Source organism: Heterodontus francisci, chromosome 19 (assembly GCF_036365525.1).
Source record: "Heterodontus francisci isolate sHetFra1 chromosome 19, sHetFra1.hap1, whole genome shotgun sequence".
Taxonomy (NCBI): Eukaryota; Metazoa; Chordata; class Chondrichthyes; order Heterodontiformes; family Heterodontidae; genus Heterodontus; species Heterodontus francisci.
The window spans coordinates 55,466,348-55,480,930 of NC_090389.1; the positions used below are offsets into that span (position 1 = coordinate 55,466,348).

A 14,583-nucleotide genomic window follows, 5' to 3' on the forward strand; every position below is an offset into this window, starting at 1 on the left:
GGCATACTAAATATTCCTGGATACAAGTTGTTCAGGAAAGATAGGAAAGGAAAGAAAGGAGGAGGGGTGGTAGTTTTGATTAAGGAGAATATTACAGTGCAGCAGAGAAAGGATGTGCAAGAGGAATCAAAGGCAGAATCTATTTAGTTCGAGCTAAGAAACAATAGAGGTACCATGACAATATTGTGTGTATTCTATAGGCCACCAACTTGTGGGAAAGTTATAGAGGATTAAATTTACAGGGAATTTACAGAGAGGTGCAAAAATTATAGTTATAATGGAGGACTTTAATTATCCTAATATAGACTGGGTTAGTTATAATGTAAAGGGCAGATGGAAGTAAGAGTTTCTAAAGTGTGTTCAAAATAAGGTATATAGTGGGGTTCTCCAGGGGTCAGTTTTGGGACTACTGCTTTTCTTGCTAGGGCACAATTTCCAAATTTTCAGATGACACAAAAGTTGAAAATATTGGGAAATTTGCTTAGAATAGTGATCGACTTCAAGAGGACATGGACAGGCTGGTGGAATGGGTGGACACGTGACAGATGGCATTTGATGCAGGGATGTGTGAAGTGATACATTTTGGTAGGAAGAACAAGGAGGGACAATATAAAATAAAGGATACAATTCTAAAGGGACCTTGGGCTATATGTGCACAAGTCATTGTAGGTGGCAGGCCGGTTTGAGAAAGCAGTTAGTAAGGCAAATGGGATCCTGCACTTTATAAATAGAGGCACAGAGAATAAAAGCAAGGAAATTATGGTGAGTCTTTGTAAAACACTGGTTTAGCCTCAACTGGAGTAAAGTGCCCAATTCTGGGCACCACGCTTGAGGAAGGCATTAGAGAGGGTACAGAAAAGATTTACAAGAATGGTTCCAGGGCTGAGGGACTTCAGTTACATGGATAGAGTGCAGAAGCTGAAGCTGTTCCCCTTGGAGGAGAAGGTTGAGAGGAGACTTAGTAGAAGTGTTCAAAATTATGAGGGGGCTAGACAGAGTAGATAGGGAGAAACTGTTCCCAGAGGGTGGGTGGAATCTGGAACCCTCACAACATTTAAGAAGTGTTTAGATGTGCACTTGAAACGCCATAGCATACAAGGATATGGACCAAGTGCTGGAAAATAGGATTAGAATAGATAGGTGCTTGATGGCCAGCACAGCCAAAGGGCCTGTTTCTGTACTATATGACTCTATTGGCAGAAGGGTAAGGAACCAGAAGATACTGATTTATGGTGAATGGCAAAAGAACAAAAGGTGACACAAGGAAAAACTTTTTTTTAACGTAGCGAGTGATTAGGATCTGGAATGCACTGTCTGAGAGTGTGGTGGCGGCACTTTCTATCATGGCTTTCATAATTAGATAATTATCTGGAGAAAAAATTTGCAAGGCAATGGGAGTGGGGCTAGCTGAGTTGCTCTTGCAGAGATATAGCATGGATACAACGGGCCAATTGGCCTCCTTCTGCACTGTAAGCATTCAACGACAGCTCCCTGGCAATCTGGCGCACACTTGCATGAACCTCGTGGTTGCACACCAGCTGCGCATTGATGGAATAATATCCTTTGTGGTTGATTAAAAACTCCTAGCTGCTTTGGTGGTCCTCTGACTGCCACGTGAGTTCATTTGACGACATCCTGTACCTGTGGGAAGCCAGCCAGAGAGGAGAATTCGAGAGTGTAGCATGCTCATTCTGTCTATTGTTATAGCAAGGTGTTGACACAAATCAACAAGCCGGCAAACAATTGTACATTCATGGACAGCCGACTGAGAGTCCCTCAACATTTCTCTTGTGGCACACTAAGGCGTTAAAGGCAAAGGAATTGAGGGCAGTGGTGACTTTGAGAGCGATGGGCACTGGGCGCCCACCAGGTTTCGAAGGGAGCAGGTCTGCTTGAACAAGTCCACAGATGTCAGCAACCACCTACTATGACAATATGATAGATCTGGGAAGCTGAGCCTCTGTTGGTGAATCTCTCACATGGGTAGTGCTGTTAATTGTATGCAGGTGGTGGGTGTCAACTAGGCATTTACTTGAGCCCCTATAAATAGACACAGTCTAAAACTGTGGTTGTTGGATCAGGAGATTTATGCGTGTAATGTGTATCTCTAAATAAATATAAAAGTGTGTAAAGACTGGCTCTAGATCAGTTCTTCAGCAACTAACTGGCTTTCTGGAATAGAACACCTACCGCAATCTTGGCCCCTCTATTGGTCTCCTTTCTGCTGATCACGTCTCTCCTGTGCACCTACTGATCCTACCACAGCATGTGGATGGTGATTAATTTCCTCATTCAAGGTAGTGTCAAAAATGTTCACGGTGGCTCCCATTCTGCTGGTGTCCATTTGAAAGGCTTCAAAGTTCTCAAAACCTCCTTGCTAACAAGAACTCTCTGCTAAACATTTGCCAGAGGGAACTGACAAAGCAGCTGAACAGTGGTATTATGCAAATTACAGTCAAAATAAATAAATACAATACATCTTTAATGCAAAATGTATAAAACTAAACTCTCCTTATGAAAGTCTTTTTTGAATCTTCCATTTTGTGGACACAATCTTAAAATAAACATACAGTAGTTTTAATAACTACATTCATGCTCTCATAACTTTTATGTAATCACAATCAGTCCAGCCTTATTTGCTTACATCTACCTTAAAATATTGTTTCTTTGTTATGGATTGATTAACTCAAAAGGTGCCAGAGCAATACCCCTAGGTCTCTGGGTTACTAGTTCAGTGACATGGGTTCAAATCCCATCACAGCAGAAGGTGGAATTTGAATTAAATTAATAAATCTGGGATTAAAAAGCCAGTCTAATGGTGGCCATGTTGTAAAAACCCATCTGGTTCACTAATATCCTTTAGGGAAGGAAATCTGCTGTCCTTACCTAGTCTGGCCTACATGTCACTCCAGACCCACAGCAATGTGGTTGACTCTTACATGCCCTCTGAAATGGCCTAGCAAGCCACTCAGTTGGCAGCTCACTGCCACCTTCTCAAGGGCAATTAGGGATGGGCAATAAATGCTGGCCCGGCCAGCAACACCCACATCCCATGAATGAATTTAAAAAAACAGTTATTGAGAACTGGCCACTATTAGAAAAGCAGTATTCATTTGTTGATCATTTGTTTAAAAACAGAAGTACACTATTGCAAAAACATTTGTTTACATTTATGAAGAAAATAATGAACAAATGTAAATCAGCATATGTAGAAAAGACACTAATCAAGATGCTTACATTTCTGTTCATAGCAACAACAGGCACTACAAAGGGTTAAACTGCTTTTTGTTCTGAGACACTGCAGTGTGAAACAGCAAAAAGGAGACATGTTTAAAGAGATGCTACATGCAGCACTAAAATAATTCTCTTAGTCTATTACATCAATCCTGTTTTCTGACAATTTCAATCTCTGCTATTTCCTGGCTCTTTCAATTTCTTTCTCTTACCATAAAGAAGTGAAAACATGCTGTTAGAACAAGTCTTGTGAACACAAGCCTTTCACACAGGCGCAGGGCAGCAACTGTGAAGTTTCACTGTTTAAAAGCTTGACAACCTGTCATTTTCATTGATCAGTAACTTCCTGCTATGCTTTCGTCTTGCTGACCCTGGTGAGTTCCACACAACTTGGGAAGAACTGTCTGTTAAAGCCAGAATTCTGGGTTAAAGGCTCAATTAATTGGTTACTTAAATGACTGACCCAACATCTCTACAGGGGTTTCCCGCTGGCCTCGGAACCCGCTCTAGTAAAAGCGGGAAGTGGGTGGGATCACATCAGGTTTCCAATATGGGGATTGTAGCTAAAAACATATATTCTTTCTACATCTCTCTAATCATATGTGATGTGCAAAATAGTTTGCTGCTTTAATTTATCAAAATTTGTGAGATAAGATGGGATTCCATCATTTTGTTTTGATACTTCCATTCTGCATTTACTTATTGTAGGGTCACAGTCAAACATTTGTAGAGGAGAAGTAGCAAAAATGGACAACATAAAACTGAAAAATTAGGTTCTTAAAGACTTCTAATATCGAAATTAATCATGCTAAAACACAAACATTGTGAATTACTCACTGACCATTTAGAGTATTACAATTTTAAGCAGTTTCAAAGAACTTTGGCATAACACACCAGAGAATTAATTTTTCTTGATTACCTTTAAATGCAAAGAACTACAGGTGATTTTACAAAGCAAAGCAGAACAAATCAAGTAACTGTAAAGCTGTATTGCCAATTTTTTTTTCACAAAGTTACATCTTTTAAGAAAACAATACAGAGATAGGAACTGAATTTGAACATTTTTAACATACTTTGCAGTGGAGATATTCTGGTTATGACTTCTGATTATCAACTTGAAGAAATGAACCATAACAACAACTTGCATTTATGTAGCATCTTTAACATAATAAAATGTCCCAAGGTGCATCAGAGTTATAAAACAAATATGTCATCAAGCCATGTAAGGAGATATTAGGGCAGATCGCCAAAGTTTGGCTAAAGAGGTAGGTTTTAAGGGAGGAAAGTGAGGTAGAGAGGCTGAGGGAGGGAATTCCAGAGCTTAGGGCCTAGGCAGCTGAAAGCACGGCCACCAATGGAGGACTGATTAAAATCGGGAATGCCCAAGAGGCCAGAATTAGAGAAGCACAGATATCTCAGAGAGTTTTAGGGCTGGAGAAGATTACAGACATAGGGAGGGGCCAGGCCATGGAGGGATTTGAAAACAAGGATGAGAATTTTAAAATCGAGGCATTGTTTATCTAGGAGCCAGTGTAAGTCAGCAAGCACAGGAATGATGAGTGAATGGCATTTGGTGCGAGTTAGGAAATGGGCAGCAGAGTTTTGGATGACCTCAAGTTTACGGATGGTGGGAGGCTAGCCAGGAGTACATTAGAATAGTCAAGTCTGGAGGTAACAAAGACATGAATGAGGGTTTCAGCAGCAGATGAGCTGAGGCTGGGCCGGAGACAGGTGATGATACAGAAGTGGAAATGGGCTGTCTTAGTGACGGCGTGGATATGCGGTTGAAAGCTCATCTTGGGGTCAGATAAGATACCGATGTTGCAAACAGTCTAGTTCTGCTGCAGATAGTTGCCAAGGAGAGGGATGGAATCGGTGGAGAGGGAGTGGAGTTTGCGGTGGGGACTGAAGACAATGGCTTCAGTTCTCCTAATATTTAAGTGGAGGAATTTTCTGCTCATCCAGTACTGGATGTCAGATAAGCAGTTTGACAATTTATAGATAGTAGAGTGGTGGTGATGCCGTACAGCATGGTGTCATCAGCATACATGTGAAAACTGATGCTGTGTTTTCAGATGATGTCGCTGTGGGGCAGCATGTAGATGAGAACTAGGAGGGGGCCAAGGATAGATTCTTGGGCGACACCAGAGCAAACAATGCAGGATTGGGAACAGAAACCATTAATGGCGATTCTCTGGATACGATTAGATAAGAATGGAACCAGGCAAATGCAGTCCCACTCAACTGGACAACCGTGGAGAGGTGTTGGAGGAGAATGGTGACAAAGGCTGCAGACAGGTCGAGAAGGATGAGGATGGATAGTTTGCCTTTGCCATGGTCATAGAGAGATACAGCACTGAAACAGGCCTTTCGGCCCACCGAATCTGTGGCGACCAACAATCACCCACTTATACTAATCCTACATTAATCCCATATTCCCTACCACATCCCCACCATTCTCCTACCACCTACCTACACTAGGGGCAATTTACAATGGCCAATTTACCTATCAACCTGCAAGTCTTTGGCTGTGGGAGGAAACCGGAGCACCCGGCGGAAACCCACGCGGTCACAGGGAGAACTTGCAGACTTCGCACAGGCAGTACCCAGAACCGAACCTGGGTCGCTGGAGCTGTGAGGCTGTGGTGCTAACCACTGCACCACTCCCATTTGTGACTTTGATAGGAACTGTTTCACTACTGGGGCAGGGGCAGAAACCTGATTGCAGGGTTTCAAACATAGAGTTCCAGGAAGGATGGGCACAAATTTGGGAGGCGACAACACGTTCAAGGGCATTGGAGAGGAAAGGGAGATTTGAGATGGGGCGGTAGTTTGCAAGGATGAAGGGGTCAAGGGTTGGATTTTTGAGGAGCGGGCTGTTGATGGCAGATTTGAAGGAAAGAGGGACAGAACCTGAGGATAGAAAACCGTTATCAATGTCAGCTAACATGGGAGCCAGTAAGGGAATTTTATATAATCTTGTCATTGATCTCTGTTCTTTTTTCTTGCCTTCTAATTCTATGATTCGCAGGATCCCTAGAGTGAGAAGCAATAATCAGCAGTGTGAGTATGTAGAACAGGTCTTCCTAAAGTTGATGTCTGAAAATCTGAGTATCTTATTTGCAATGGTATTTGAAAATGTTTCATCAGGTAGGCTCACTTAAGCTTCTTTATTTCTAATAAAAATTATTGGCCCAGATTCTGCAGTCAGCGCAAAGCAATGGCGCTCAACGGCAGGATTTATTCCTAGTTTGTGCTGTTAGCTTTTCTTGACTCTGTGCTTGGGCTACAGAGGAGAAAGATTAGTCAGGGTTTCTGCTTCTGATTTCTAGTTAGTGAACTGGTTAAAAAAAACTCTCACAGCCTGTACTGCTCGGATCCCTCTGTAGGGCTTAATTTTTCTCCAGGCATGTCATCTAAGATGATTCCTATTGGGAAACCCGTTGGTGCCTGTGGTGGTGCTGGGGGAAAAGTACATAGTTAACTGACACAAGGCTCAGCAGAGTCTAAGTGTCAACAGGAAAAAAGAATTAAAAAGTGGCTAAAATACATTCACCTTTACATTACGCTGCCTTTTTCGTGACCTTTAGAATACTTACTGCCATCTAGCAGCCATTTCAATGGACATTCCTTATATTAGGTACCCTACATGCCAGAACTATAAGAAATGATATTTAGGACCAACATGCTACAAGATTAATATTAAATGAAGTTCATGCCTGTTTAAGGTGGATGCTTCTATCACCAATGATTTAACCCACTGGAAAATGTGTCAAGACACAAACCTGGCGCATTTTGATTGGGTGGAAAGTGTCGTGGTTCTCCTCATACAACCGCTGAAATATTGCCTGATTTTCAGGCAGTACTAATGAGGAAAATGCAGGCAAAAAAATTTGTGATTCTGGGCAGTCTTGGTGGTGATTACTCTGCATAATCAGCTTCTTCCATCTTAGGGTTGTAAACAATGTTTTTGGATTCATTGTACTCTTCCATCCTTTTTAAGTGGATCAGCATATGCCCTGCATAAGCAAGAACTAGCACGAGTATAAGAGAAGTTACAAGGCCCATCAAGACAGCTGGTGTGAAGAAGGAGGCACAGTCTCTGGCTGTGGCAAACTGTCCTGCTTTAATATTAAAGCCTTGAATCTGCAGAGATACCAAAAAAGGGAAAAGATGATCTCACTATAAAACTTTGATTCTATATTAAGCAATTTTTTATTACTAGTGCTAATTACAGTTGATTAATGTAACATTTGAAACTATCTACAAAGTTTTCTCTTTAACATAGGAGATAGAATAATAGTACAGTACCAGTGCACAGTAGGCCTGAATTCATCTATGTTTGCAGACACACTGAATTACATCTATACACATGCATGTCCCTCAGCATTAAGGCAAAAGTGCTGAAAAAGATCCAGATTTGAAACCTAGTTACTTAGTGATATTTATACATCTTTCATGCATGTCTCACTGGGTGGGGTAAAATGGCAGCATTGAGAGCACCAGAAAGATTTGTGTCGCTGAACTAACTTTGCTGTCTGAGTAGGATACCAACTTGAAGGGATGGAAAAAAATACAGGAACTTTGTTAGTTTCTAAAACGTATTAAGAATTAATGTCATGTTTTTGGGCTTTTATTCTAGATATTTCCTTGAGTTCAGCATCATTGACTACACCCGTCAGCAAATCTTATGATCCCCATGATTTAGAGCATAGCTTTTCCTGCCCAATATCTAGGTTAACAATAGCAAAACCAGGGATCATAACTGAAATGACTCATGATTCTCCTCTCTTTAAAGGCAGACCAAATATTTTTGTGCATTCCCCCCCCACCCCACCATCGGCAGCAGTGTCTTCAGCCGTCTATGCACCAATCCCCCCATCTCTTTTAAGACGCTTCTTAAAACACACTTCTTTGGCCCAGATTTTGGTCACCTCTCCTAAAATCTCCTTCTTTGGCTCGGCATCCATTTTTGTCATTTTTGTGCCATGGGTCATTAAAGGTGATATATAAATGCAAGTTGTTGTTGAAGATACATTCTATTAGACTGAGATTCAGGCTCTAAACCAAACAGTTTACTTCAATAAAACAGGCAATGAACCGTATAAAGTACCAAACAAACAGTGCTAATATGCCATCCTCTTCAATACATAATAATTAAGATATCACTCAATTTTTCCATATATAGATTAGAAAAATATGGGCGGCACAGTGGCGCAGTGGTTAGCACCGCAGCCTCCCAGCTCCAGGGACCCGGGTTCAATTCTGGGTACTGCCTGTGTGGAGTTTGCAAGTTCTCCCTGTGTCTGCGTGGGTTTCCTCTGGGTGTTCCGGTTTCCTCCCACATGCCAAAGACTTGCAGGTTGATAGGTAAATTGGCCATTATAAATTGCCCCTGGTATAGGTAGGTGGTAGGGAAATATAGGGACAGATGGGGATGTGATAGGAATATGGAATTAGAGTAGGATTAGCATAAAATGGGTGGTTGATGGTCGCACAGACTCGGTGGGCCGAAGGGCCTGTTTCAGTGCTGTATCTCTAAATAAATAAATAAAAAAATAAAACAAAAACTCACTTTGTGAAACATGTTGTACTTCTAAACTAATCCAATTCTCTAGTCTACCATGTTACAACTTGTCTTTACTATGGAAAAAATTCTCAAAGTGCTTCACGGAGGCATAATCACTTGAAGTCCAATATAATCCCGACACCAAGTCATTTTGCAGGATTATGGCCAATGACCCTGTACCCTATTCATGGACTAGACACAGCAGTCAATCAAACCAACTACCCCACAATGGGCCTGATTCTTTGGTCTATGCCAAAATGGCTTGGGACCACCTCTGCAGACACTTTTGAAGAAAAGATCCTAATACCAAGACTAATATTCAATAATAAGTGAAAACTCAGTCTTTCACAATGGCTAGGAAGCGGTTGAATAAGATGGCTCCGGCCATTTAAACAACATCATATTCTGCTTTTCCTGATACTTTGCACTTTGTGGAACCTACTGAAGCCAACCTGAACCCAGAGCTTTTTGAGAAAGATGCTATTTTAACCCTTCACATGCTGTCTCTAGCCACAAAAATTCATCTTCAAATATTTGATGTAGATAAATATATATTTTTGTACACACTGTTGTGGAAGGTAGTTAAGGAAGTGCCAGCAAACCATATTACAACAACTTGTTTGTTTAATGTAGAAAAGCATACCAAAGTGCTTCACAGAAGTTTAATCAAAAAAACAGATGCTGAGCCAAAGGAAAATATTAGGAGGGGTGATCAAAAACTTGGTTAAAGAGATGGCTTTTAAAGAGGATCTTAAAGGAGAACAGGAAGCTGCAGCGGCAAAGGACTTTTTGATGAGAGTTTCAGAATGAGGTGTCCAACATGGATGAAAACATGGCCGCCAGTGTTAGGGTGAATGGGGGAATGGTGTACAAGAGGCCAGCGCATACTACAGCAATATTTGTGGGGGGCTTTTCTCCCCGTTCCTCTTTCTCTACCCTCCACTCACAATGTAGCTTACGGAATGGGCATGTATCCTGCCCTAAGGCCTCCACCAATGCTACTGTGAGATCTTCAGCTAGTAGTGAATCTCCCTTACAAGAGTAACTTGCATCTATAAGGCATCCTCAAGGTAAATAAATGATATTCCACAATTTGGCATAAGAAAAACAGATACTGAGCAGAATGAAGTGATTAGATGAGTGACCAAAAGCTTGGTCAAATAGATACGTCTTGAGGTTTTAAAAGGTGGGGAAGTTTAGGGAGTTCAAAAGAGTATGACACAAGTAGTTGAAAATTCATCCATCAGAAGAATTTCAAAAGCACAGAAACACAGAGTCAGGGAATGGAACATTTGGGATAAGATTTTAAGGAGTAATTTATATATGACGAAAGATTCTGAATTGAATGTGTTAACCAAAAGTATAGGTCAGTGGGGAGGGGACTAATGGGCCACTGGGGTTTTGTTCAGGAAAGGATATTTGAGCAGAGGCTTGGTCAAACTGAAATTTTTTGAGGGTGGAGAATAGGAAGGGCAGCAAGGAGAGCATTAGAGTTGGTGGAGGGCGGGGGGGGGGGGGGAGGGGGTGGTGGAGGAATTTTATGGTGTCCCTTGCGGCAGGTTTGGAGGTGGGGTGAGCATATAATCAGGTGAGATGGTGGTGGGGAGGGACCCTGCAACCTTCCTGCCTCCGCCAAAATTAAATCAGGGACGAGAAAGCCTGTGAATGGCTTTCCAGCCCTGCTGCCAGTTGAGGCCCCCAACTGGGCAATGAATGCCCAATTAAGGGCCTCATCCCACCATCGCCGCAATTAGCCGAGCGACAGACGGCCCTGTCACCGCTGACAGACACCCCTCTGCCCTTGCTACTGATCCCCATACACCCCCACTCCTGGGCCTCAGCTGGGTGCTCCACTGGCAGCAGCCACCGCCTCTGCAGTGGTGCCGCTCAGTTAAAGAACTGCTGAGTCTGTGCTCTACAGGTCTGCTCCCAGGGACGTACACCAAGATAAATTTCAACTGCTGCTGGAGGGCCATCAACTTGGTGAAAGACGCTCTTTGGTCTGCTCGAAACTTGCTGGTCCTCCAGTGCAAAGAGTTTTTCGTGACCGAGTGTTGCAGACTGGCACATTCCAAAGTCCAGGACTACGTGCTGAGGGACGCACTAAAGCTTGGGGCAGCCACCGCAAAGGGTCAATGGGGAAAGGCCACTGTTTAAGGTCCTCCCGCCATAGTGAACAGGGGGCAGGAACCTGTGTAAAACCCCTCAGGCTGTATGCACCAAAATATGGTTTTGCTGTGAAATGCAAATGTACATTGTATGTAAAATGGAATGAAAGGGTTGTGAGGCAACTCACGTTCTGTATTGAAGAAAACTGATTTCTTTTGCACTTTCTGGAATGTCAACTTGGGACTGTTTTGTAATTTTTTTTTACAGATTTTTATGAATAAAGTATATTTTTGGGAATAAAAAGTTAAAGAACTGCTGGTTTTTGATTGGCCAGTAGCTGTCAGAGGACTGGACTTCCGTCGCCGGTGTCCTTGATCTCGTGGACGGCCCGCCACTGTCCACTTAAATGCCTAACTGGCACTTGATTCAGTAGCCCTCCAACAAAAGAGGTGACGCAGGATTCTCGGCATCGCTTTTGCCGGACATCGAGAACCCTGTCGCATGGATAAAATCCCGGCTGTGAAGTCTGGAGATGATGAAAGCATTGAATAAGGTTTCAGCAGTGGAGGGGTTGAGATAGGGTCTGGCATGCTTTTTCTGACAATAAAGAAGATTTTTCTTTATTTACTTTTGAGGAAACTTCTACTTTTTACAGTAGCAGAATATAAAGCAGTCATGCTTCAGGATGCGCTGTGGTGCATCTTTTCGGTGTCTGAATGTACTGTCCATGAAATCCTAACCATATCGAGTACAACTTTGGCCAATGATGGTAAAGGTGCTATAACTGATCAATGGTTTGAGCAAATATAACATGTATTTCAATTGAATGGCACAAGCTTGGAGCTTTCTTGGTGGAATAATCACAAATCCTTCATATTTGTTTTGCTTTTTTGACATGAACTGTACCTGAAACTCCACAAAGGTGATATGCCAGAATCTTGTAGTGTCCTCTTTGGATCTGGGCACCAGTAGCGCTTCATGTTTCTGTAGGCTGCTGATGTATTGACAGTGGTATGAATTTGTAACTGGAGCATAGATTTCAGATGCATTGAACATTGCTTGTAATGAATTGTTGTGGAAGATCTGCACAAAATCCAGGCTAAACCAGTTCTGAACAGAGGTTTTGTGGTAATTATTTGACATTTCAAACCTATAATTAGACAATAGAAGCACTAAAGATTATGGCAGGGCCACAAAACATTTCAAATGTTAAATTTTGCATATGCAATACATATTTACATTATTAGAATTGAGTAACCATAATGTTGGACAAATAAGAGTTATGTTGATTTATGAACAACGCCAGTGTTGCTTTGGTGCAAGTTGTCATGTCATAATTAGAGAATTAATACTTTGGAATGATAATACAATTCACCTATACAAGGCAGTAAATTGATCAAGGAATTCAGTTGAGGTTGATAAATATTTAAACCCTACTAACAGCTGTGAAATCAATCTGGGATAGCCATATATACTGTTAACTTAATTGTTTTTTTTCTGCTGATAGTAATTACCTTGTGCTAATGCATGATATGAAAGGACATCTATATGGAAGGATTAAAACTATACTGTAACCTCCCCTCCACCCCCAACCCCACTACCACCCCTGCCACAGTGGCCCAGCAAATTTATCTAGCTAGTAGCTGAGTCTTATAGATTTGGAATGTACCAGGTTTGATCCTTGGATTGTGCTGATTTGGGTGATCTTAGATTGGTGGTAGAAATGCCACAACTGGACACAGCCCCCTGGGTTATGAAGGGGGAAATTGCCTATGTTCCCTCTCCACCAACCTCAGCTGGGAGACACATGCATGCAGTGCCTCAACAGAGGATAGGATTGAGCTCAGCAATGTTTCCTATCGATGAGTTGCCTGCCACTGTTCACTGATGGCTACTTGGATATGGTATTGAAGAATGATTAACATTTGTGGAGCTGTATCTCAACAAAGAGTCATTGTGTTTAGAAGAAGAAGGAAGAGGAGAAAATTATTGTGAATGAAAAGGGTTATGACGTAATCATTACAAGTACACCAAGAACCAGTTGAAAGTTTATAACTGGAAAATACCATGGTATATTTTATAGAGCCTTAACCCCTTACTATTGGGGTTGAATGTCCAGGGTGTTTTAGTCTTTGGCTTCAGAGATTCTAATGTTTAAGTGATGTCAAAGCTGAAATCTGATTCTGATATGCCACTGTGTGGGGCTGCATAACTATCCACAAACACATATAGACACACCACTAAAATACAGGAGGTGCTCTCTCTTGCAATCTGACAGAGATGCATGTAGAGCCAAGAATCAAATGTACCTCCACCCCACATTCAAACTAAAAGGCTGACCAAAATTATTAGGAAACACAGATGTAAATCCACCATGAAATGTCCTGGATGATGCTCTCCATTATAACACCAAAATTTACCTCCACTAATTTAAAAAGTCTGTAGTTAAAAAAAATTAAAGTTTTCCCCATTTCTTATTTAAATTCTTCCATCTCTGACCAGTTGACCAGCTAGTCATCCAAGTCCCAAAGCTTTGACTAAGACATCCTTGAGATGTAATCTGGATTAAAGGTCATTCATAGAGCATTATTAAAATGTGTTCATCTAAATTGATAGATTATATGTTGGATCTCACACAAATGCATCTTTCCATAAGTCCCCTGTCTGATAATATATGTATATATCATCTTTATAATATGTGCCAAAAAATCTATAATCTAATGTCTGTCATTTGAAACAGATGGAATGCTAGAAAGAAGAGCAATATACTAAATTATAAAACAGATTGCAAATCATCAAAAGCTTGTTTGGGCTCAGCAGGAATGTTAAGAGTACTTAGTACCTAAGTAATAATCCTTACCTAATGGCAAGTTGCTTTAGATTCCCAACATCACCATAGTTCAGGGAAAGCCTGGATGTGATAAAGTAGAATTATAAACAAGAAGAACCAGCCCGTATTTCACATTGTATATAAGGGGAAAAGGCTTATATTTAAAAATGGTAAATTCAGATAACATTGAATTCATCATTGAACATGTTGGAAATAATTTGTAAGATGCATTTAGGTGCATATCAAAGTAGGGAATGACACTGGTAGACAATGCAACATTTTCAATTATTCACATTTGCTATTGATGTCAAACAATCCAAGTTCAGGTATCTCCTCTTTCCTGCCCTCCCCGCAACCCTTCTTCACATAGGAACATAGGACTTAGGAGCAGGAGTAGACCATTCGGTCCTTCGAGCCTGCTCTGCCAATCAATAAGATCATGTCTGATCTGGTTGTGGCCTCAACTCCACTTTCCTGTCTGCTGCCCATAACCCTTGACTCCCTTGTCTATCAAAAATCTATCTAACTCAGCCTTGAATAAATTCAATGACCCAGCCTTCACTGCTTTCTGGAGAAGAGAATTCCACAGACTAATGACCCTTTGAGAGAAAAAAAATTCTCCTCATCTCTGTCTTAAAAGGGAGACCTCATATTCATTAATTGTCCCCTAGTTCTAGTCTCCTCCACAAGAGGAAATATCCTCTCGGTATCCACTCTATCAAGGATCTTATATGTTTCAATAAGATCATCTCTCATTCTTCTAACCTCTAATGGATATAGGCCCAACCCGTTCAACGGTTCTTCATAAGATAAGCCCTTCATCCCCAAAATTAGTAGTGTG

At 41.4% G+C, this 14,583-nt stretch overlaps 1 protein-coding gene across 1 annotated transcript in view; it reads right to left on the bottom strand.

The window, feature by feature from the left end:
* Positions 1-3,272: 3,272 nt before the first annotated feature.
* atp6ap1la (ATPase H+ transporting accessory protein 1 like a) overlaps positions 3,273-14,583 on the bottom strand; it is a 60,931-nt gene continuing 49,620 nt past the window's right edge. The window contains exons 8-10 of the mRNA XM_068052318.1: positions 13,773-13,823; positions 11,819-12,062; positions 3,273-7,380 (exon numbers count right to left, since the gene is read on the bottom strand). Of these exons, the coding sequence (XP_067908419.1) occupies positions 7,156-7,380; positions 11,819-12,062; positions 13,773-13,823 (520 nt within the window). The 3' untranslated portion in view covers positions 3,273-7,155. The remainder of the gene's footprint in view (positions 7,381-11,818; positions 12,063-13,772; positions 13,824-14,583) is intronic.